Below are 25,496 nucleotides of genomic sequence, written 5' to 3'. Positions count from 1 at the left end.
GGGTTGTGTTGTAAAAAGCCCCCAGGAAGTGTCTGAATGAAATGACAAGGTTCATTTCCTTGGCAAATCCATTTTTCATTCAACCCTCCCTCCCTTTTCAATGATAACCATTCAAACAGCTCTAAATGAGAGGCTTTGGGGACAGAATGGTATCCCGTAGAACTGGGAGAGGGGGGCAAGCACAGCGAAACAAAGCACTCAGGAGGGCACTTGTCTGTTCAAACAAACCTTGATTTACTGAAATAACCATGCTTCTGTAACAGAGAATGCAACCGCCATGAGGAACCAGCCAACAGATGTTCGCTGTCTCACCCAAAGACATTTTGAACACTGCAGAACGACAGACCCAATCAATGAGATTACACCAGTGACAAACGAACTGGAACCTGAACCACAGGCCGGAAGCAGAAACACTGCATTCCCCCCCCCCCCACACACACACACACACATGAAACTCAAAGCTCACTGAACGAGGTGATGTTGCTATATATCAGGAAAGTGAGCGCAAGGTAACAGGTCTTCAATGAGCGGGACAATGTCACGGGCACGACAGTCACTTTGTATGCAAGAGCGTGAGGTCACGTCCATAGGCACTTGAGGATCCAGAGGACAATCGCCAGCCATGTCACTCGAACCACAGCAGACTGCATAAAGCCACCCAGTTAAATTGACAGCTAAATTACACCACACACTTCACCAGCAGCAATACAGCTATAGAGAACTCTGACTTGAGCACAGGTGTGGGGTCAATGCATCCCTGGCAACAGGGACTGAAGCCAAGATCAGATGACAACAGGGTGGTTGGAGAACTGCAACCTTGTCTTACAGTACATGAAGCAGTGTTTAGAGCAGGGAGGCTGGGAGTCAGGACTCCCAGATTCTATTCCTGGCTCTGCCACAGGCTTTTCAGGTGACCATAGGCAAGTCACTTAACCTCTGTGCCTCAGTTTCTCCACCTGTAAAATGGAGATCATCATCCTTACCCCTCTTACAGGGGACTGAGAGGCTGAGATAGTGTTTGTACAAGGTTCTGGTGCCCTTGGCATTGGCTAAATGTGAAGTATTTCAGCATGGTCATGGGTTTTTACACTGGATAAAAGGATTTGCAACATGGGAAGTAGAAATCAGCCAGCTAGCTGTATGCCAAGGGTCAGGTAAAAGATTCAGGGAAAGCACGAATCATCCTACTAACCCCCTGTCATCCAGAGACAGTCCATCCAGGATGATCTTTTACTGCTGAACAGATGTCAGGGTAGAGGGAGCTGGCTTATCTACAGAGCTGGGCCTTGGTGCTGCAGGGGAGAGCATGATGTATACTGCTCTAAGGTTCTGACCTGCAGAGCCGCCCAGACGCTAAGGATGAGAGTCATGCCTTTAATACTTTACCTTGTTATTAACAGCCAAATAGAAAGCGGTATCTTGGTGATTGTGAAATGAAGTCACCCTCTGGTGGCCAGCCCAGGCAACCTATATCAAAACCTGGAGGCTATGCTATGGGACTTCATGGCAGCAGTCAGTGAGGGATTAAGTGATGCAGGGTTTAAACATTCGCTTGAGCGTCCACGAGAAGTGCTATCCTTAACATACCCAACATGTACAGTCAACAGCTAGGGCCCCAGCATATCCTGTCCATGCTAAAGCTGTTGTGTTGGTACCTTGGTATGAAGGTTTGATACCAAAATTAGACATTAGATGGCCAAATTGTGAGCCTTTTGCCTTAAGGAACCTGTAAAAGGGGAACATTCAAATGTCTGCAGGTCGTTTCAAGTCACCAGAACTGAGTCTTAAAGCTGTAGGAAGCTGCATAAGGGCAGTGGTTCAAATCTCCACTGATTCAGTATCTTTTTTTCGGAGAACTGATTGGAACCGGCTTGGTTAATTGTCAATCAGTGAAGGTGAGGTCTGAGTCAAGTCCCTCATACATGGCCCAATGGTAAAGCTGATTCAAGGCTTTGCTAATATCTTTGTAGTGACAGCCCAGAAGTGGGTGTGTGGGCCGGTGTGTGTGGTGAGTGGGGGGGTTGGAAAAAAGGCAAGAGAGAGGTAGGTTTTGTGGGTAGGTTTAAAAAAAACCCACCTAATTACACCCCAAATAATATCTTATCTGAGTGCTCAATTCAAGGTCCCCTTCCCTTGGGGTTAATGACATCTGAATGATGGCATATGGATTGAAAATTGCTGAGCTGACAGTTCGAGACTGCTAGCATCTCTGAGAACAGAGCAGTGGGAGTGCCTGTGACTTTTGGCCCCACATAACTTGATGTTTATTGGCAGCCCTGATAGGATAACATCAAGTTATGTGGGGCCAAAAGTCACAGGCATGATGCATTGGTTCCCAGAACTGCTGCGAAGCAAAGCCAAGACACACTAACCACGCTTATCAAGGCTGTTCCTATGTTACTGTAAGCCACTGCTGTTACATAACATGCTCCAGAAGGTGCATGTTTCACTGTTTTGTTCTGAACAGGCCATGGTTCTTCCTACGCTGTAGCAAACACACCCTGTGCAATAGGATACGTCAGCCATGTTTCTAGCTGCCTTTAGCAAGGCTTGCATTCTCTTGGGAGATTCTGAATGCTATGTCCCAGGCCATAGTTTTGCATCAAGAGGATTCTGGTGATTGGCGAGGTTACACCTCCAAGGTTTGTATGTGCTGTGGAATTCTTGAGCTGTGTAAAATGAGCAATTAGAATGTGACTCATGTATTAAGTACCTGCAAAGTCTCTAACTGCAAAGCTGATTTAAAGGATCATGAAAAGCCCATAACCTGGAAGCATCTAAAGTGACCTGAATGCATAGAAATAAGCTCCTGCAGCATTGTAGACAGAGCTGTCATGACACCACCCAGGACCTGTGCATCAGGTCTATGCATCTCTTAAGTGTCTTTGCATTTCACATGTGCACAGCCTGTGTGGCTGTACCGCTCTGGGCCTCTAGTTTGGGCCTCAATTACCCACTAGCTTCACTAGGTCTACTGAGAGAGCCAGGTCTCCCCTATAGGACAAAGGAGACACGGTGGGGTGTTTTGCATTGATTTATGCTTCTGGTATTTACAAAGCAGAGCCTTGGGGCTGCCAATGGGGAATAGGGGCATGAGGTGAGAGGACAGGACATTGCAAAAACACTTCACAAACAGGTCAGGTCATGCCACCTACCAAAAGACATTCAGACTCATCTCACATGGCCTGGAACCGGGCCCTTGCACACTGATACCACATCACAGGGCCAGATGGTTAAGGAACAGGCTAACACTTACACATACAGCTAAGCTTCAGTTCACTGTCTTCCATGATATGGTATTTGAGACAAGATGAGCAGCTGACCTGCCTGGAAGGGAATGTGACACTCCCATTTGATGAAGTAGGAACATCACCCAATGTCACAGCAGTGGTTGCTGTAATGCTTGGGCTGGTGGTACCCTTCTCATCATGCGTGGAATTCCAGCAGGTTCAAAGACTTGTTTGAAACATGACTAGGAAAGATCCTGGAAAGGTTTGGAACTGGAACACACTCCCACTGCCTGAGTGGACAAGACATAATTGTCCTGGATTTGACAGCAACAGGGATGGGGAGTTTCTTGTAACCTGCTCTAGTGACAAAAGCATCTTAAACCCCCTGCAAGCTGTTCTCACAAGAGCTGGTCAGAAACCAGCAGCTTTCTTGCAACAAATGCCCACTGAGTATGTCTGGGTTGAAAAATGTCCATTTTCCATGGGAAATTTCCAAATGAAAGGTTTGATTTCAACAGGAAGTGGGGGAAAGCCCCACTTTCTGCTTTCTAATTATTTCCAGCTGCAAAACAAACCATTTTCTCACATTCTTTTTACCTCTTCTGCCTTCTTCCAATGGGAAAAAAGGGGGAGGGATAAAAATAGGGGGGGGGGGGGCAGAAAAACTAAAAACTGAAAAGGGAAAGCGAAATTGGTCAGTTTCCTGGGACCAAAAACAAAACAAAATTTGAAGCTGAAACAAAATAAATTTTTAGAATTTTCCTGTCAGGAAAAAAAAAAAAATCACCCAAATTCATTGAAATCAACATTTTCCCTCCAAAATGTCAACTTCAACTAAACCAGGTTTTCCAGCGGAAAGTGTTTGGGTTGACAAATTTTGACCAGTTCCATTCCTCTCCTATCAGCCTCAAATCTTTAGCTTTCTTTCACCCAAGACCTCCAACTCTCTGTAGCCAGGGAGCAGCTAATTGCTATGGGCCAGATATAGAGAAGTAGGTGCTTATGTTCTGTTGACTTCAGTGGGACCTAAACACATGCTTAAGCGTTGTCCTGAATAGGGATGTTTTCCTGAATGGCAGCCTAAAATTTGAATGCAGGAGACGCCCTGATGTTAGGGCATCACCCGCTTCCCTGAATGGGAATGAGGATGCATTCACCATCTGTCCCCACCGATGAGACAGCCACAGTTGTTTGCACATTTATTAGGACAAGCTAGTTGCGCTGATTGGTTTGTCATGGAAGGGTCACATTCTGCCCTTGGATATGTGTGTCCAAACGCCTATTGATTTCAGTGAGTCGTATCGCTGGGCCTGCAGACAGAATCCGGTCTTTAATTTTCAATCTATTCTGAACTAAGGAGGTTGTAATGCATTTCATTTAATTAATATGCTTCTGACAATTGTCAACCAAAGTGCCATTAACAGGAGTTAATGGGACCGGTTCTGGTGACGCTGCTGAGAACTGAAGTCTCTGGATTAAAGTTGCCTTCCACTATGAATAACTGATTCGGAACGGTTCCTGCTGAGTAATTACTCTCAAAAAAGGGTCTGTCAATACAATTTGCTATCAGCTGTCACAGATGCTGCCTGTCATATGCTGTGCTGGGGTATGGCAGTCAAGTCAAAACACAGCACTGTGAGAATGGAAACAAATTCAGCAGCAAGGCTCAAGGAAGGAGGATGGAATCCAAGCAGTTCAAAAGACAGGCAAGAGACGAATGCTGGGCAGCGCTTAGCTTTGCCCATACGCTCAAGAGGGGCGTTGTGAGAGGGGAGCTATGATGAAAGGTCATGCAACAAGTCTGCAGTGGGCACAAGAAAGTGGTACTCGGCCTGCCTGGGAAAGGGGGGGAAAAAAGTCAACGGCAAGTGAACTCCACCAAACCCCTGAGCCACAAGCATGGCTAGCAGACACTTTCAGTGGGACAGCAGACTGTTTTGCATGAGGGTCAGAAAAATCTAAGTGTAAGAACACAAGCTTCAAAACCACTGGGCAAAGGGGCACGGGTTTGAAAACGTAGATATAACGCAGTTCCGTTGGCCAGACCTTCTGGTTCAGATCAAATGCAATAGTCTAAAAAGCTGATACAGCCTCTCCCTCTAGAAGGACACCCTCCTGGAAATAGAAAAGGAGTACTTGTGGCACCTTAGAGACTAACAAATTTATTAGAGCATAAGCTTTCGTGAGCTACAGCTCACTTCATCGGATGCATATAAATTTGTTAGTCTCTACGGTGCCACAAGTACTCCTTTTCTTTTTGCGAATACAGACTAACACGGCTGCTACTCTGAAACCTCCTGGAAATGTACTCCATGCACTGATGGGGACTGAAAAGCTTTAACTGCTCTAATCCAAGGTGCATTCTACTAGCTCTGCTACACTGGGCCTGAAAGTGCCTGGGGAATAGATTAGCTTTAATCCATCTCCTGCATTCCTCCAGCTGCTCGCTGGCTGTGCAGTCTGGCCCCGGCCTACCCCTGCTCTGCATGCAAAAGATTCTAGGGCACATTGTCAGCTGTGAACCAACCTGTAAGACTGTCCTGGAACCAAGGCCAGAATATCCAAAGATGCCTAAGGGAGGTATACACCCACTTGGGATTACAATAGGATCTGGATGTTTATATCCTGTAGGCTCCTTTTGAAAATCCCAGTCCAAATCCACAGCTGTAGAGAATGAGTGATCTGGGAGGACCTGGCAATTCATTTCATTGTTTTTCCCCATCCCCAGTGTTGCTGTTCCATCTTAAGCTGCTTGGCCGCAGTCTGGATTTCCAATAACCTTGACCCATGAGGCAGAGTGGCTGCTCGAACACGAATTCCTGAGACAAGAGACACATGTTAATCTTCACGATAACGCAGTCTAGATGGAGGCTGGGGAACGATGAATCACAGCTGGAAATACTTGTGTGAAAAGATGTAGGATTGATGGTGACTGGGAGAAAGGTGAATGGCTTGGCTGGATGGTGAAGCGTGGGACGGTTGAATGAAGATTTGGGATTCTCTTTCTGGAACTGGTGCTGGGGATCAGATGAAGCCCAGCCTGAAGGGAAGGTGCCCAGTATCTTGTGTAACTGGAGATGCTATTCCTAGTCACAGAATTGAATAATCCTTTCGTTTAGACATTGGCCTTAATAACATCCTGCAGCAGTGAGTGCTACAGGTGAATCAGACCCTGCTTATACAAGAATGATTGTTTAGTGCTGGGGTTTGAATGACCTTGGTTATTTTCTGGCCTGCAGAAAGGCTTGTTCTAATAAAGGTACATAGTATGGCACTGTAGTGGTAGAGCTTAGCCATTAGACTGTGTTTCTTTAAGGACCAGTCCCTGTACCCCAGAGGCTCTCTCAGACGACTGCCTGACTCCCCCCTTTCACACTCCCCCTTCCTACACGTTGTTGGGGTTGTAGCACAACAAGTTGAACTCAAGGTTCTCGTCCCAGTGCCTGAGCAAAACAAACAGCTGCCGGGCTGCGGCCTTGACGGTCCCCGGGCTACGGCCCTCCGGGAACTCCTGCTCATTCAGCCACATGCTGGCCTTGGCAGCCACCAGCTCCCACTCGATGAAATAGGAGGCTGAGCTGTGCTCCAGCCAGGCCAGGGCGACCGCTGTGGCCCAGAGCATCCCCTCTGGCTCAGCCCACTGATGCAGCTCAATGTCAAAGAGCAGGGACTGCAACTCAGAGCTGTCCGACTCGGAGCCTCTGCCGCTGTCGCTCTGCGGCTCCCGAGGGGACTGGGTGCTCTCAGGGGAGGAGAAGCGGCGGATGGTGATGGCAGGGGGTGAGAGTTCGTTCTCAGCTTTCAGGGCCTTTGACAGGCTTTCCACTGCGCTGCCAGAGAAGTGGCGAGGCCGGCCTGCGTCTCCCGTACTCTCGCCATAGCCGTTCAGTGCTGCACCGGGAGTGAAGTCTCTGTCTGAGAAGCTCTCTTTGGGAACGTCATTCGGTGCCAGCCGCTGCCAGCTACCTCCAGGGCTCTTGGGTTCTCGAGGCGGGCCTGACTTCTTAGCGTTGTAGGAGCTGGCGGAGGGGCTCAGAGCCATCCGGTGGCAGGTGAATGGAGACGTCCACTTCAGCTTCTCCATGGGAATGCTGATCGCGTGGCAGAACGCTGGGTTCAGCAGGAAGGCACCGCAGGCCAACTGCAGAGACACCTGTGGAGAGGGATAACAACACTTCCTTAGGGAGGCGCTGAGGTAAGGCCCTGGGGAAGAGCGCCTTCTCTGTGCACAGCCAGGGCATTGGAGTGACCTGCCCACCAAGAATCCACCCCATGTGCACCCAGGGCTCCAGGTTGACAGGAGAGGCACCACCTGGGCCCTCGTGCCCCCAAAGTTGGGGGGGGTTCCTCTCCACAGTTCGGGATCCAAAAGATTGCTGGGTGAGGGAGAGGTGGCCCCAGCTGGGCCACATTTTACCCCTTTCTACCCAGTGCAGTGGTCTCTGCTTTGGCCTCTTCTGCCCCTACCAGTTTTGGGAAGTTTTCCAGCTTGACCAACTGGGGGATTTGGGGATGAGAGTTGGGTGCCTGCTGATCAGAACTCAAGCTAACCCATGTGTGTGGGGTGTGTGGGTGTGCATGGTGATATGCCAGAAGAGAGAAGAGCTTGAGCAAATGCTTTCAGAGCCCCCGCCACCTCCCGTCATCCCAGTTATATGAGCCCAAGGTCTGGTTTGGTTGCTTACCAGGGGTAGGTAGTCAATGTTTTCATTGCTGCTGTCAGAGCTGGGTTCATTCACCCGACTTGGGGATTTACTCATGAAACCTTTAGCTGCTCGAGTCAGCAGTCTTGTTTTATGAAGGGTTAATCTGCGTCAGGACAAACGTAACAAAGAAGGCATTTACATACTTGCCTCAGACTCATTGCCTCCCACTAACCAATCTTTCAGCATTCCGAGTAACTGACACACAGCACCCTACACCAAGGCATGTGGTAACGCAGCTGTCAGATGTATATGCTCGGTCTGGCTGCGAGACATCAATTCAACTGGCTTCCCATACAATAGACACAACCACCTCTCCCCTTTCTCTTCTGCACTAGACTGTCAGGCAGCCTGGCCTCTGGTATTGGAAATTCTCCCCACTCCTCACAGATAAGTCTCCTCAAGCTAGCATATGCCCATAGGAATGCAAATTCCATCCAGGAACATCTCCTGTTAGACTATCCAAAAGATCAGACTGGGAGGGGACGTTCTGAGGACCATCATTTCTGAGTGGCCCAGAAGCTAATGCTTCAGCTTGTCAAACACATGGGAACCCTGAGTCCTGATCCTTTTCTTGTCACTTTCCGGATGACCCATGTGACTCAGGGACTCTGACGGGTTTCCAAGGCCCAGAGTCAAGGAGGTAGCCAGAAGAGAGTGTGAGGAGTCTGTAGGTAGGTGGGGAAGGAAGGGGGTATTTTGCCTTGAGCCCTCTTGAAGTCATTAGAAGAGGGAAAAAATTAGAAGGACGGGGGGGTCAAAAATGCCTAAGTGACTTAGGAGCCTCTGTCCCCTTGGATTTCAATAGGCCTAGACTTGCACAATTTCTCCATACCAGATGATGTGGCGCTATACCCACCTTCCCCTCCCTGGATGGCTAAGGGGCATGTTAGTAGTCTAGAGTCTTATCACTAAGTCCCTGGTCCAAATCCAGCCTAGCTAAACAGCGACTGCAAAATGTTCCTATCTTTTGGCTGGTCACGGGCCAATATGACATGAATTTGGGGATCTATGGGCAGGTGTCCACCCCACGCTTGGCACTACTCACCCCTCTCAGCAGAGAGACCCAGGCCACTGACCAAGCCTGAACTCCCCTCGCTGGTGGTCCTTCCAAGTCAGATGTAGGGAGCCCTGGTGGGGCAATCTGAAGAAGCTAGTCTTGCTGCTGCCATGTGATGGCAGTGTCTAGACTAGAACCTACACAGACCAAATCCTCCTCGCGGTGACACCACTGATTTCAAAAGGCTGAATCGGTGGCACAGAGAGACTCTGGCCCAGCACTTCCCTTTAAAAGCACCAAATTTGCACAATACATTTAAAATAAAGAATAAAAAAGAGGCAGTTTGGTTGGCTGTTTGCTGATCATCAGGCTCAATGTGTTGGCTGATTGTCACTAAGCCTGGCTCACAAGCTGTCTGCCTGGACCAGTACACCAGCCAACGAGTGTCATGGTATCAAAGCAAGAGTGGGCTGCAGAGCAAAATTCCCATTACCAAACCCCCTTTCTACAGTGTAACCAGCTGCCCATCTGCCTGATGTGGACACACCCCCAAACAGCCTATAGGCTTTCCCTCGTGTGGGCCCCTTTTGTCAAACCCACAGCCAGGAGAAAACACTGAGCAGTGGAATTCTCCACCCTGGAGTCAGGAGGGCTCATTGAGTCAGAGAATGCTCTGCTGCACCTTACCTGGCAGAAAAAAGGGTATCGATGGACTTCTGGGAGTGAGTAGAGGAAGCAGACGGACTCTGCAGTGAAGCTGGGGAGAAATACAGAGCCAAGGTTGAAGTGAGGAAACATCTGGCATCAAGGAAGAGTTAATCAGAGAGTTCAGGGACCACTGGCTGGAGGCTGGGCTCCTGGCTTGGATACTAAATTGCTTTGTGACCTTGGACAAGTTACTTCATCTCTCTCTGCCTCTATGTCCCCACGTGTCTAATGCAGATAATGATACTTATCCACCATTCCAAAAAGGCTGTTTGGGAGATGCTGAGTGCTTAGCACCTCTAGAAACCAGAGTACTGATTTAGCTGCCTAAATATGGCTTTAGGTCTCTAATTTTAGGCACCAGTGTTTAAAAAATATGTTGGCCAAAGTACTTCTAAATAATTCAGTTAAGAGCCCAAATCACCAGCCAAAGTCATGGGCAGGCATCAGATTTACCAGCTAATACATTTTAAAACACAATAGCTGAAAATCGTTTCCTCAGGCACGGAGCTGCCCACACCTGAGCTCTCTCTAACAACTGGAGGTTCACAGCCCCGGCTCAGCACAGAAAGAGGTTGCCCTGCCATTGGCTGTGACCAGCTGTGGCAGGAGAAGCACAGAACCCTGAACTCAGATCCGACAGGTTTAAAAACTTTTCAGCTCAACTTGAAACCTCAGTCGGAGGAAGCGGGTGCCCTGGCGACCTGAGAAATCTGTGCATGTCTTGCTCTTACCTTCCGGGACACTGTAGCGCTCCCAGCCGGAAGAGGCAGGTGTGCTGCCGGGAGACAGGCTGTTCTCATCTGCAACAGAAGAAGCACAATGGCCACATCACCCTTCTCCACATCATTACCATGTGTCAGCATCACCCTGGCCTCAGAGTGAGGGTCACAACCGGCCCCCTCGCCCTAGGCGTGACCATCCTCCTCCATAACCGCCAGCACTGCCTGTCTGCTAGCTTGTTTGTCACCCTGGGCACCACGACACACTGTACCATCTCCCTCCTCCTCCTGGTTGCCATGGCTTGGCCAGACCTTCCGCTGGCATACACTGGGTAGCTGCATTGGTTTCACCAGTCTCCAAATCAAAACCAGCGCCATGGCTACACTGAGCTTTGGAGAGGGAAAGCGCCATGTCAGAATTACACAGTGTGACCATTCTATTGACCAGTGTAATGGTTCCACCATGGCACCTCCTGCTGGTTGTTCTGGAAATTAGCTCAGTCTTTTCGCAGCGCGCTCTCCTCCGGTGGTGTCTCACCTGCCGTCGCTTCTGCTCTGGACCTATGTCGCCTCAAGATCAGGACACAGCCCTCCAGCTGTGCCCCATTCCTTCTGGGGGAGCAGCAGTCCTCTGTCTAGCCACTCGCCTCTGTGGCCAGCTGCAGCCCAAGATTCTAGTCACTCCCCTCAGTGGCAAACTGCAGCCCTTCACTGGCCACTCTCAGTAGCAAGTGTGGGGGGGGAGACCTGAGCCCACCCATTACTCCGGGTCCTGACCCAGGGACCCTCTAAGCTGCAGCCACGCTCTGTCCGTTTCCCTGGGCCACTTCCTCATAGCCCTAGCACTTTCTCTGCCCCCGTATCCAGGCTTCAGGCTTTCAGCAAGTCAGGCTGGAGCTCCCTCTCGCTTGGCTTGCCCGTGCCGTGCCGTGCCGTGCCGTGCCGTGCCGTGCCGTGCCGTGCCGTGCCGTGCCGTGCCGTGCCGTGCCGATTCCCTCAGCTCTTCAGATGAGTTCTTTTTCCCTGGGCTCCCAGAGGGAACTGACTCCTCTGCCCTGCAGCTCTCTTTATATTTGGGCCTGCTCTGCCCTGATTGGCTGCTTCTTGAAGCCCCTCATTGATTGGCTGTCTTCTGCGCAGCTTCCCCAGGGCTGCGCTTAACCCTTTCTCCACCAGTTTGGGGCAGACGCATCCTTGGGCCCCTCGTCCGCCTTTACCAAACCCTAATCCTGAACAGAGATCACTGCTTCCCAACCCATCAACCCCGCAACCTCCAGCTCATCCATTACCACTGCGTCGCCATCACTATTTGTTTCATCATCCACGGTCCTTCTGCACCTCCGCCACATCTACTTTCTCTTCATGACACCTGATGGGTTCCTTCAATTGACCTCAGCTCTGCTTAGGACAACCAGAGCTCTAGAGGTGAAGGGGAGAAAATTCCAACCCCAGAAGGTGCATTCTAACGTGTCTCGGTGGAGCTGGCTGTACCGTCTTACTGAACTGAAAGGTGTGAGCACTTGAGGCTATTTAGCCTTTTAAAAGGGGTCTCCTGAAGGGTCAGACATTGTTGTGTCCCTCTGCAGATCTGAATCCATCAATCAGGCTCTCGTGACCTTTATTCTAGTCTACTCTAATCCAGGAAGAGAGTGTGGCCTAGAACCTGGAGCAGAGCAGGAGTCATTCCTACTCCCATATCTACCAATGAGTCACTATTTGACCTTGGGCAAGTCATAAACATCAGTTTCCTCTTCTGTAAAATGGGGACAATCCCATTTTCCAGAATGCTGTGTGGTTTAAGGTTTGGAAACTGCTCAGGAATGCTGGAATGGAAGGTGCTACAGGAATGTGCATTCCAAGACAGTCTGTATTTTATTCATTCCAGGAAAAAATCTAGAATTTATAAGCCTCAAACTCTGAAATAAAGCCAGTGGGTTTTGAGAAATGTGATTTATCTGTGCACGTAAAGAAAACGGGAAGCAAGTTACAGCATCATCAGACATATTATTGGCTGCACCTGGTTGACTTTTTTAATTTCCTTTAACGGCGTTTTTCTCTCTTTTAGCCAGAGATTTCTCCTCTCTCTCTTGCTCTCGGTGATGGAAAACTTTCAGTGTCTCAGAAGTGTTTAGTAGCCACGCTGTTGTGCTCATCCTCCCAGTGCAACCTGTATCTCCCCTATGCTGCCAGGGAACCTGAAGTACACACTGGGAAAGCACTAATGATCAAGTGCTGATCACTGAGTTTTTCAGGTCAAATTACCCCTGAGAAGCTGGGTAGCTTGGAAAGAAGCTGTCATGCCCACTGGATTATTTAGCAAGTCTGACAATATGAGTGGTGCCAAGGTCTAATCTTTAGGGAGTGCAGGGGGCATGGAGCTGAACCTAGAGCAAACAAGGGCTGGTGTGGCAGATTTCTGAAGCCTTTATGGAGGGGCCAAAACCTGGTCAAATGACAACTCTGAACACTGGGCATACTTGGATACTGAGGCATCCAGTCTCAAGGCACTGGGCAAGGGGATAGGCCGGACTCAGCTACAGTCATTATGAAAGGGTCTTTCACTGATAAGGTGTGGGGATGCGAGCTAGGAAAGGTGACAACACAATTTTAAAGACCATCGACCTCAGACAGTGGAACTCACTACCACAGGAAATTGTGGAACCAAATACGGCAGTAACATTCAGCAAGAATTAGGGGTTTAATTGTACAATTCCGAACAGCATCTATGGGTCCCTCTAGCTAGGGCAAAAATGACTAGAGATGACAATCCTCACAGTTCAGAGAATAAATAGATCATTAGTAGGTGTCAGGGAGAATCCATCTCCTCCACAGTGGTAGAGGATTGCACAATTTGGTGCATTGTGGGGAGGTTTTACCCTCTTCTGGACCATCTGGTACTACCCAGGGGCACAGAGAGGATACAGGATTAGATGGACCATTGGTCTGTTCCAGCTTGGCAGATCCAACGTACCTGTGTATACACGTGTAAATCAGTGGAGTGTAATTGATGCGAATAACTTGAACTGTTTTCTCCATTGACTTCAATAAAGCTAAGCCTGTTTCCACAGCTAAGAATCCAGCCTGCCTGTTGTTTGTATTTATTGTTATGTTTCAATACATATAAGAGAAGCTGGCAAATGGCCACTCTTCCCTTTCAGGGGCTGATTATAGAAACACCTGCATTACAGTATAACAACAGCTGGATGTATAGCTAGTTCAAAACACTACTGTACGACCCCCTGGACAAGCCCTCTGCAGAGACCTAGTTCAGCTGATTCTAGATGTATTCTGAGAGATAAAACGTATTTTTCAGCACAGTTACTTTCCATACAACCATGAATTCCAGCTCTCTCCTTGTCCCTGAATGAGAAGATCATTTTAATTCAGCAGCAGTCATGACTGCATGAGACAAAGTCCAACCTAACTTATCTTCATTAGTAGGAGATTTACAGAGACAGTCAAGTATCTGAAGTCCCCTAGTCTCTAATTACAACAGGCTCAGACCCTCGTGTCCCCTGTGTTGTGGCTGCCAGTTAACCTCAGAGCATCAGCAAGAGTTACTTCTTATGATCTGAGAGTTTCAGAATAAGTTATTTTCTAGTTATTTTCTGTTTCAAGAGAGAGATTCCAGCCAGAAACATGGTTAGCTGTCCAGACCACATGTTTTGTTCCTCATCAGACCTTTCATATGACAGTAGCTGAGTATATTCCTCTCCAAAGAGCGGTCATCTTGGCCATAGGAAAGACAGAGACAATTCTATAGCAGGCGGGGTTTAGCCTAGATGGACTGCCTTCATCTACTCTGGAGCTAGCCAGGGCATCGTAATTCACGATTTGTGTTGGTCTGGTGCTGCTCTGATTACAGATTCCTGGGGTGAAATCTTGGCCCAATTGCAGTAAATGGCAAAACTCCCACTGGCTTCACTAGGGCAGGATTTCATCCTGAAAATGCAGTCATTGCTTACAGGAGTTAAACTCTCTGCTGCTACTGCCCTTCAAGAAACAGGCATCAGTTCTAAAGAAAGGGCCAGAAGAAGAAAACTGACCAGAGGCAAAAAATGGAGAGGGCTGATAGCATGTGTCAGTGGCCATCCTATATAAGATCAGACCCACGGGTTCTACTCAATGATTACAGTACTGTGCCCCAGAAGGGCTGCAATCTTACGCATGCTGTAAAATCCATCGTCTGCTCCATCCTGGCCACAAGTTGACTGGGTGCGTCCGAGTCCGACGGAGAAGACTCGGTGCCTTCTGCTTCCTGAGCCTGAGCTCCTCTGGCCACCTTGTTTGGACGCTGGCCCTTGACATGAACAAAGGGAATTCCCAGCATTACCGTTCCCAAGGGACAGACAAACACAATGACAATAAAGCGAATTGGGTAATCAGTCACTTCATGGCATCCAGGCCTAGCAATGGCACCCTCCTTCGCCCTGGGACTGGCTGCTGTACTCCTCTCTGGCCTAGGAACTCCTTCCTCATCAGTAGGCCGCTTCTGTGGCACTCACTCTGTGGTTAAGAGCCTGGAGCCCTCTGAGAGCCCACCACTCCCCTAACTGGCCACAGGCTCTCAAGAGAAGTACATTCGTCACACTCCTGCTCATAGGGTAACCAGATGTCCCGATATTTGGGGCTTTATCTTAAATAGGTCCCTATTATCCCCCACCCCCTGTGCCGATTTTTCACGGTTGCTGTCTGGTCACCCTACCTGCTCACCAACCAAGCACACCCCCTTTCCAGCTGCAAGGACCCCTTTGTCATAGGCTGTGGGCCTTCAGAACAGCCCAGGCTGAGAGACCCTTTCACCTCCAGGCCCCAAGCTGGCTGTGGTCAGTCAGGACTGCGTGGTGGAGAGGAAAGCCCCTGGCCTCCAAGTTGGGCAGACATACGCTTGGGCTCCAATGCTGGAGAGCTCAACCATAGCCCAAGACTAAGAACCTCTTGGTTCTACGGACACATGAAGACCATGGAGACCTGCACTGAAGGAGTAGCTGGAGATCCAGGGCCCAGCTGCCCTGAACCTCACAGAAGAGAATGGATTTGTTGTTGTTACCTACATTGGCAGGCCTGATTTTTTTTCCCCTGCCCAAGCTCTGAGGTGCTGTCTGAACCACGTTTCCCATGTGACACCCCCAGGCTGGCCCCTCACAATCCTATGCAATGGGAAATTAGCAGGGAGTGTGGGATGCATGCCAGCCCCAGCCTAGTAACTATGCTATGTTGGTGTCCTGTTACCTGCATTGACATATTCAACCACGGTTGGCAGGTAGCCACTGGTGCTCAGGTCCACCGGGATAAAGGCCGTGTACTTGCTGATGACATTGCAGACTTTGCTGGTTTGGACAGCGTTTATCTGGTACCGCCTCCCAGACCCTGTTGGGTGAGAGATGTCAGGTTACGATTCATGAGTTTTGTGGGCTTAGTCCCTCTCCCAGGGCCTAGATCACAAAAGCCACCTACACTCCTTGACCTCCTCACTGGCACTCTCAGCAAAGAGACCCAGGACTGAACTGACCGTGGGGACTAGCATATCCCTTTGCCTAGAGCTGTGGTCTCTCTGGAGCAGGATCAAGGCACAGTGGCATGGGGAAGCATGGGGAAATTTCTGTGGCTGCTGCAAGCCATAGTCCTATTCGATGGCTGACTAGATAGTGTCATTCTCCAGGGCCAGACGCTGCATACTCCAGGGCCATTATCCAGCCCCCAAGCGCTGAAGTCAAGCAAAAAAGAAAGTAAGCCCAATATTACAGCCCAGAGAGAAGCACTCCAGGTACTCGGCCAGTTTGGGGCTTCCTCCCGGGTGGGACAGAGCTGAGAACAGGGCAATGGCCTAGGGAAAGAAGGAGAGAGATTGCTTCGGTGCGAGGGGCCATCCATTAGATTCCCTTACGCTGTTCATTCTCCCTCCTTCCTCTGGTTTAGTGTCCTAGAAAGCTCTTCTCACTGTATGCCCTCAAAAACCCCATCCCAGCTTGTATTCAAGAAGCAGGGCAGGCTGTCTGGGAATGCTGAGTCAGCTTTAGGGGGACAGCCAGCTCTGACCGATGTGCTCAATCAAGCTGCCAGCTCTGCTGTACCTTAATGTTGAGCCGTTGCATCTTAACTCAAGGATCCCAGTGATCTGAGGCACTGGGACCCTTTGGATTGCCCGATGTTTCTTTGCCACCATAGCACAGATGGGATCACAGTCAGCGCTTGCTGGGGCTGGCACCAGTTGGTACCAGTGCCTTTCGAAAGCCCTTGAATGTTTTCATATCCATCCGTACCACACCACTGGAAAGTGATGTGCCACAATGCATTGCCGTAAAACACCTCTCAGCCCACCAACAAACCAAGCCACCGTGAAACAAACCATCCCCACTTGAATCAACAGGTCAAGCCTCAAGATGTCGAGCCTCACATGCTTCCAATTAGCAGCCCAACCCAGCTTCAGCTCTGTTCCTCTTATGGGGTGTGTACCCCACACAGGCAATGAAAAGGTTAATGTGGATCTGAGAGGCTAATACGCTACCTGGATGCAGTGGAGGGAAAGGGATGGCCCAGGCTTAATTAAAGATGAAGCCCAGCTGGGGAAGGAGCTGGGTGGTGACTATAAAGAAGGGAAGTTAAGCTTAGAAGGGGGCTGCAGGGAGGAACTCTGCAATCACTCTTTGGGACTAGAGCAGCAATACTCAGACCATGGCGGGTTCAGGAGTCAAATTAGTGATGAGCCCAAAAGAGCCCCAGTCATGTGAGTTCATTGTTTCATTTACTATACGTTCTAGTCAGATTTAAACAGTATGACGGGAAATATTTTGCTTTTTATATACATGTATATTATTCTCACAGCAAATAAGTTAATAACTTAGTGCAAGTTGATAACTTAATTGCTTAATAACATAGTAAAAGCACCCGGTGTTTTAATATCATGTGCTGCAAAGAGCCACAGGAGACACATTAAAGAGCGGTGTGTGGCCTGCAAGCCGCCATCTTGAGTATCACTGGACTAGACCATGGAGAGGCTGGGAGGGTCAAGGAGGAAGCCCGGGGGGAGTTGACACTGGGATCCTCTTGTGAGTAGACAAGTCTGGCAGGAAGCCAGGAGAGAGCAGGAGCAAGCTCTGGTGATGAGTCTTGATACCAGGGCAGGATCTGGATGTCTAGGAAGAGAGCCCTGGGAGGCATTTAACTGAGGAGGGGTGGAAGGTTAAGCCCAAGGATAACAGAAGTTGGGTTAAGTTGTACTTTTGGTTTGGGATTTCTGGGGGGATTCCAGGGGACAGCTGTGTGACTCCTGGCCCTGAAAGAAGGGTGAACTTCGGGGGGCAATGGGAGAGACCAGCTGCAGTCAGTACAAGCCTAGGGAGGCAGCAGCATGGTGTCTGACAGAGCAGCCTTTGACAGCTGATTATAGGGTCCCTGGACTGGAACCCAGTGTAATGGGGGGGGGGTCTGGGTTCCCCTACTCATCACTGGGAAGGTGGTGTGCAGCCCTGGATGACACAGGATAAGGCGTTTTGAGACAAAAACGGGTTTGAGGACCACCGGGCCTCCAGTCGAGGCAGAAAATCTTTTGTAAGCACCCTGAAGTTTTATTTGTTGGACTTTCTGATACCCAGCAGGGATGGGACTAAAGTATGACCTGGTTGGGGGATGGAGTCACGAAAGGAGGCAGAGCATCACGGGACCAAAGTGGCCAACAATAGGGGGTGCTAGAGAGAGAGGAGCGACTATGCCACCCCCCGCCGCAACCCAGCGCACCCGCAGAGAATCAACTCTGCAGTAGCTGCCCATGTATACCCAGCTTCCATCTAAATAATAGCATCTTGTCCTCCTTTCCTCGTCAGCATATGTGTCCCTTTCAAGGCTGGCTAGTAATTCTCTCTTTGTTTCTTAATGCATGCCTTTGATTTTACTTCTCCATGACATTTTCATCCCTGGGTTACTTCAAGAAAGGGATGAAGAGCGGAGAGATGCTACCAGCCTGCAGTAGAGGACATTGCTAGCTGGCAGAGCTCAGTATTGTAAACTGGCTCCTAATCCTGTGTCCCCCCCGGCCCTCTCTCCCATCTCACTGTCTCTTGTTCCGCAGTGCCAAAGGCCACCTCCTTATTAACTCCTGAGGGCTAAATTCATCTCTGGTGTGAGTCCTTTGAAATCACTGGAAGTTACCCCAGTGATGCCTTTTTGATTCATATCTTTGGGAGAGTGTGTTTTCAGACCAATTCTGTGCTGAGTTACCGCCCATGCACGTCTCCAGAGTTCAATGGGTTTGAATTGGAGCAGAATTTGGCTCTCTAACTCCCACCGATGAATAGGCAAAGAAAAAATAATCCTCCCCAGCCACTGAAGCAACATCCGAAAATCAATCCGCAGCCAAACAGGCTCAAACCTGTCCGTTTCCTTTCCCAGCTCAGTTTTCCTTTCCCAGCCCATTCTTTTTCATGTCAGAGGCCTTTGCACTTCTGGGCCAGGACTGGAGGCAGAAGCAATGGCATTCAAAGAGGGGAACAAACAGTTCTCTGCACTTCTGTCTGTGCCAGAACTGGGAAATAGCAGAAATATCACAAGGGGACTTGTGATCAAGAGATCCCCAGCCCAGGAGGTTTGGCTAATTCACAGACTTGTTCAGAGACGTGTCCAAACAGCTCCGCTAGGAGTGATAATCAGGGCTAGATTTCCTAGTAGAGTCTAAACTTCTGGATCCTTTTTTGAACAGAACCGTTTGATGTTCCATTCAAAGCCAGGCCCTGAGAATTGGGACTCTATGGCGGAGGGGGCTGAACAGCAGGTGTTATGTTATGGTTCTCAAAAGGCCTAAAAAGCGTTTGATTTGGGCTCACGACTCAACGTGACTAACCCTCTAAAAATATAACTAGCAGCCCTATGTGGGAAGTAGGGGAGTGTGCGAGACGGTGAGAGGGAGAGGAGAAGGAGTGTGCTAACATGCAGCAGGGATATTTAATGAGCAATTAGGTGAGCTGGAAAAAAGCACAGAGGGCATGAGGCCAGCTTTGGGGGACTCTCCTCAGATCATCACATGGAGCATCAACACGTGGCCACAGTGCATCTTCACCATGTGATCTTGCGTTAACATGTGATAACACTGAGGGCCACATCCCCAGCTGCCGTAAATTGACATGGTATAATTGAGGCTACTGCAGCTGTAATGGTTTACACCAGCTCTGGGAATCTGGCCCTCCATTCTCACTGAGGCTGGCTGGCAAGGATGCCGGCATTACCGTGTTCAATTTCACATTCCTTCTCGGCCAGCTGCTCGAAATCCCGGATGATGGACTTGGCCGCCAAGTGGTGGAAGGTCTCATTCCACAGATCCCCTTTGCCGTTCTCACAGCTCTCTCTGTCTTGGATCAGGGGCCGGATGTCAAAGGTGATTTCCCACTGGACAGGCTCATTACTCCTTAACCCCTTCACCACCGCCTTGCAGATGGCCCTGGGGGAGCGCGGGGACCCCATGGCGGAGCTGAGAGCAAGCTCTTGGGGATCGCAGTCTGAAGAAGTCTCTGTTTCAAAGGCAAAGGAAGGGTGGTGGGCAGATTCTGCAAGCAAGCAATGGGCACATAATGAATTAGCATCACAGTGAAGGGCAAGGCGACCTCCCATCCTCTGCTGTCACTGGTGTGCCAAGGAGCTTCCCAAATGAGGGCTGCTTTGACAACATGCCAAAGTAGGAGTTAGAACCCAGGATTGACTGTCAGGACACTTTGGGTCAAATTCTGCTCCCAGTTACACCACTGATGTCAGTGGGTTCCTGTATTCTGTATCTGACAGCAAATGACTCACAATGTGACATTGAGCAAGTGACCTAACTGCTTGGTGCCTCAGTTTCCCCCATGTTAAATGGGGATTATACCAATTTCCTGGGTCTTTATGAGTCTTCATTCGTGTTTGTAAAGCACTTTGTGATCCTTGGATGAAAGACACAATAGCAGTGCAAATAGGGTTGCCAGGTGTCCGGTTTTTGACCAGCACGCCCGGTAGAAAATGGACTCTGGTGGCTACAGTCAGCACCACTGACTGTGCCATTAAAAGTTCGGTCGTGCTACACCCCGGAAGCAGCCAGCAGGTCCGGCTCCTAGGCGGGAGGGTTGAGGGGCTCCACACACTGCCCCCGTCCCAAGCACCAGCTCTGCACTCCCATTGGCCGGGAACCCCGGCCAGTGGGAGCTGGGGGGGGGATGCAGTGCCTGCAGGCAAAAGCAGCGCGCAGAGCCTCCTGGGTCCCCCGCCTAGGAGCCGGATTTGCTGCTGGCCACTTCCGTGGCGCAGCGCGGTGCTATGACAGGCAGGGAGCCTGCCTTACTCCTGTATCGCTACTGACCGGGAGCCACCTGAGGTAAGCCCGCGCCCTGACCCCGAGCCCCAACACCCTGCCCCAGCACTGAGCCCCCCCAACCCGGAGCCTCCTCCTGCACCCAAAACCATGCATGCCCACACCCCCAGCCCAGAGCCCGTACCTCCTCCTGCACCCAAACCCCCTGCCTCAATCTGCAGCCCCCTTCCGCACTCCGAATCCCTCAGTCCCACCCCCCAGCCTGGAGCCCCCTCTTGCACCCCAAACCCCTCATCCTGCACCCCAAACCCCCAGCCTCAATCTGCAGCCCCCTTCCACACTCCGAATCCCTCAGTCCCACCCCCCAGCCTGGAGCCCCCTCTTGCACTCCAAACCCCTCATCCAGAGCCCTCACCCCCTCCTGCACCCCAAACCTCTGCCCCCACCCAGTAAAAGTGAGGGACGGTGCGGGAGAGCGAGCCACCAAGGGAGGGGGAACATAGTGAGTGGGGGGCAGGGACTCATGGAAGGGGTGGGGCGAGGGTGTTTGGTTTTGTGCTGTTAGAAAGTTGGCCACCCTAAGTGCAAAATAATAAGTAATAATTAACAACATGAAGGAGGGGGATGTCTCTCCTGGAAACTACCTATCCCAGCATGCAATGGTCCATCTTCATACAAGTGACCGGGCGTCTTTGCAGACTGCAGAAGAGGGGAGTGGTTGAGGGTTGCAGTGTACAGCCCTACGGGGCTGCATCAGGCCAAGTGCAGTCATAGGCCTGGCCGTTCATGGGGGAGTATTAGCTGCTTTGCAATGCATGCTGGGATACTTGGAGCTGCAGAAAGGGGCCAGAACATTGCCAAGGGTGATTGACGCTCGTCGGGTGCTTTAAAATAAACTTCTGTTCCGGGAGAACAAATGTAAAAGGCATCACCAACCTTTCATGGGAAACAGTGACACACCTTTCATCCACTTCCCTGGTGTCAGAGTTGCCAGTTTTGGTTGGACATATTCCTGGAGCTTTCATCGCACAACAGGATCTTTAATTAAAGATTACTCCCATTCCTGGAGCCTCCCCAGGACAACCCTACCCTGGAGATCACTGCCAACAAACACATCCTGGGAGTCTACGACACCCCTGATAGAATGGCCACGCCACGGACGGCCTCCCACGCTGTCATCCCCTTTCTCGGGCCATCTCTCTGGAACCTACACAATGCTGGGCTCCCAAGAACAGGGTCACAACGGGAATGGGTGGGCTGGCTGGGGTACATTGGCATGGCTCCATCAATGGTCAGTAGAATTAGGCTGATTTATTACAGCTGCGGATCTGGTCCATTGAATGAAACAATGTTTGGTTTACCCCACACATGCTGTGAAAGGGGTAATATGGGCTTGAGAAGCCAGTTAACCAGGCTGGAGGCACCAGGAGGAGGCGCCAGGCCTGATTAGGGATAAAGCCCAGCTGGAGGGGAGCTGGGGTTGTTTTTGTTGGGATTTCGTTTTCCCTCATAAAGCACTGGAGCCTGGGAGTGTCCAGCAAGAGAGTGGAGACCCTCTCTCGGGGAAGCAGCCTGGGGAAACAGAGCGGAGCAGCTACTCCAGGGGTGAGCTGGAAGCCTAATTGGAGACCAGGGCCTTAAGCAACTGGAACCTGCCCGAAGCCCAGAGTGAGGAAAGGAGTTTGTCAGCCCAGACAGTGGGGTTGTTGAATGCCCAGGAGCCTGGACAAGGCATAGGGGCAAACGAGAGAGGATGAGACGTACTTGTGAAGAGGAGAAGGCCAGCTGAGCCGAGCCGGGCTGAAGGTTTGTTTTGTTTACATTTCTGCTGGACTTTAGTCAAGGATACTATGGTCCCAAAAGGGGCGAGACTCTGTAAAGTGGTCTGGCTGAAGGGCTGGGACCCTCTTCTGGTTGGAATAGGCCAAAACAAAGGGAGGGGGAACTGAGGCAAGAAGTGGTGCAATTCCATATTCAGCCAGGAGGGGGCGTGTTGGGGCAGTTTTGCCACTGGCTTCTTTACGATTTGCCTAATTTACCGATACAGGCTGCAAGGTGCCATGGTGGGAGGTGCACAGACAGACTGGTTAGAGTGCTCTTCATAGCAACCTGCTGGATGTCACTTACCCTGATCCCCAGGGCTCCGGCTGCCCGAGGAGGATCTCAGGACAGAGCTGGTCTCCGGCTGACCCAGGCACCTTCCTGGAGCCATGTGCTGGAGGCCATCCTGTGGCTGGGGAGCGTCCACATCCTGACAAAACGACATGCAGCTCTGCTGCAGCAGAGAGGGCCTCCTGGCGCCAGTGCCTCGTATCTGTGTGGTGGCGACGTAGGGGCTGGCGGTGAAAGGCTGTGAACAGGGAAAGGTCAGAGTGGGATAGATGGGCATGGGTGGGAGGAAAGACACAGGCACAACAACTGTTAGAGGGGTGTGTATGGCGAAGGACCGCTGGAAAGAAGAGGTTTGTGTAGGAAATGGATGAATCGATAGGAAGGCGAGATCCTACCACCTACCAACCTGTGTTTGACCCATTCCCTTCCTGACCCAGCTATCTTATTGGTTTGTCAGACATGCAAAATCCTGACATGGGAAACGGCATCTTTTACTGAACACAAGTGTTTCACCACCAGCCCGCAAAGTTCCCCTGACAACCGACTGGGATTTATTTCTCAGTGCATGCCCCAGATGCATTCCCTTTGAGGCTGGAATGAGTCATCGAGGGAGCACCTTCCCCTGACCAGGGGAAGGATCAATGTGAATTTGCGCAGTCCGGCTCTTTTAATGACTTCCATGGAAACTAAGAGAAGGACAAAATAGGCAGGCTGGGGCCCAGCTACTTAGTTACAAAGGGAAAACTGAGCAGCGTGTTCCTCCTCCTTAAAATAGTCCCTTGGGGGTGGGCAGAAAGGAGCAAAACAGATCCCTGTGTCGGCACTTCAGTGTAGACTCTACCTACGCAGATGGGAGGGGTTCTCCTCCCAGGGTAGATGCTCCACCTCCCCGAGAGGCAGTAGCTAGGTAGGCAGAAGAATTCTTCATTCGACCTAGCACTGTCTACGCTGGGGGGTTAGGTCGGTTTAACTATGCCCCTCCCGGGGGAGGGGGATTTTTCACGCCTCTGAGCAACATGGGTAAGCTGATTTAATTTTCTAATAATTCTAAGACCAGGCTTAGACAGCAGCATTCATACCTTTGTCCAGCATCTCTAAGGCTGGTCTCTGTACAGACACTCTGTCCCTGGGAGCAGGAGAGACACAGAAATCCTAGCGTTGCAGAAAGATGCCCTGAAGTCCGATATCCTCTGATTACTCACAGACCAAGCTCAGCACGGCAGTGGCAAGCTTTGCCCTGGCCGCTGGTGCAAATACCTCTGTCCTGACCTGGCGAGACCCTCTCTAGGGGTTGGGTGGGGCATTCAGTTTCCATAACCCATTCAACCCTTGGCCTTTCTTCTAAAACTGCCCACAAGAATGGAGGGGAGTGAGGGCAGAGCATTTTGGAGGGTGGATTTTGGATGATCGGCCTGTCTCCTGTGGATTGGATGCAGATCACCAAACTCATTTCCAGCTCCCCACCGCTCCTCGATTGTCCAGAGCCCACTCTGTCTGGGTTGGAGGGAATTCCCTTTCCCCCACACTGGGCGTCCTGAGTCCCTGCCCACTACTTGCTTCTTTCCCATAAATATCCCACTAGTACTGCCCCAGCCCTTGGAGGAGGGCTCACTGACTTGTCTAAGCCATGCCAGCCCCATGTAGGGAGACCTGCGATGAAGGGACACCCTTCCCCCTTGTTCTCAGCTGAGTTTGGCGTCTCTTGATCCCTGAAAATGCCCCTAAGGTGGTAGAGCCTAAGCAAGGAGGCATCTGAGGTGAGCTCAGTGGAAAGTCTCTCTGTGGAAGCTACTGCCGGCACATTTCTGCATCCCCAGGCCCATGTTTCCGCTCGCTCTTTCCCCTCCTGAGCCTTTCTCCTTGGAGATCAGGGAAGCGTCTGGGAGTTTAAACCATCCATCCTGGCGCACTGACCTTTCCTTTCCAGTTGTGGCATGGGTATGGGCAGGAGGGGGGAAGAGCTCTGCGTCCACGTCTCTGAAAATGTCAAGCTTCCCCCCACCACCCGCCCCCCCATGTCCAATCTGCAGCCCTAGGCGGCTCTCACAGTGCGAGAGATGCCACAGAACAGGCAGCAATTTAAACCAAGCAGAACACACATGTCTAACCCCCGGCTGTGTTCTGACGAGGGCTGGTTTCTCCTGGTCGTCTTCTAAACACCATCATCCCCCACAATGCACAGAGACTGGGGCCTGGCCGACCCTAACGGTGCAGACACCGAATGGGGGAAGGACACAAATTCCTCTCCAGCCCTGCAGCACAGAAGGAATGAAGCATCCACCCTGGCATGTCTGTAATTAACCATCCCTTAGAAACCCCTGGACTTTGTGATGTTCCACAACCCAGCACCCAACATCTCCCCCTACCCCTGAGGGATTAATTCCTCTCCCCTGTGTTCTACTCGTCTGTTCCCTCCACTCTCTTATTGTCTCTCTTTCACAGCCTCCATCACCCCGTTTTTCCTTCCCCGCTCCCTTCCCTGCCAATCTCTGTAACCTGTGGCAGATAAGAAACACATCGAAGACCTCGGATACCCCGTTCAAGGTTGTCATGGAAACGGTGATGCAGCAGCAGCAGCTGTTCTTGTTCTGGTCTGCCCAGGCTTGCGGCAGACACTGATCTCGAAGGAGACCATCTCAGTCATGTCAAACAGCAGAGTAAGCCATTCCAGCCCTTTGCCTGAAAATCACCATGCTGATATCAGGTTCAAAGGGGGCTGAATGCCTCTGATTCACCGCAAACCACGGAAATCAC

The 25,496-nt window shown here is 50.7% G+C and overlaps 1 protein-coding gene across 2 annotated transcripts in view; it reads right to left on the bottom strand.

Annotated features, from left to right (window-relative positions):
* Positions 1-214: 214 nt before the first annotated feature.
* VWA5B1 (von Willebrand factor A domain containing 5B1) overlaps positions 215-25,496 on the bottom strand; it is a 66,913-nt gene continuing 41,631 nt past the window's right edge. The window contains exons 15-23 of one of the 2 annotated variants that reach the window (XR_006276349.1): positions 22,758-22,980; positions 19,579-19,896; positions 15,593-15,730; positions 14,526-14,660; positions 10,373-10,441; positions 9,621-9,690; positions 7,916-8,039; positions 5,525-7,383; positions 215-5,342 (exon numbers count right to left, since the gene is read on the bottom strand). Coding sequence is in view for 1 of the 2 variants with exons in the window: in XM_043499983.1 (XP_043355918.1) it covers positions 6,616-7,383; positions 7,916-8,039; positions 9,621-9,690; positions 10,373-10,441; positions 14,526-14,660; positions 15,593-15,730; positions 19,579-19,896; positions 22,758-22,980 (1,845 nt within the window). In the remaining variant the exon portion in view is untranslated. Of the gene's footprint in view, positions 7,384-7,915; positions 8,040-9,620; positions 9,691-10,372; positions 10,442-14,525; positions 14,661-15,592; positions 15,731-19,578; positions 19,897-22,757; positions 22,981-25,496 lie in introns of both variants that reach the window. The other variant, XM_043499983.1, reaches the window with a different exon arrangement.

This window comes from Dermochelys coriacea, chromosome 18, assembly GCF_009764565.3.
Source record: "Dermochelys coriacea isolate rDerCor1 chromosome 18, rDerCor1.pri.v4, whole genome shotgun sequence".
Taxonomy (NCBI): Eukaryota; Metazoa; Chordata; order Testudines; family Dermochelyidae; genus Dermochelys; species Dermochelys coriacea.
This window is presented reverse-complemented; position numbering and strand designations above follow the sequence as displayed.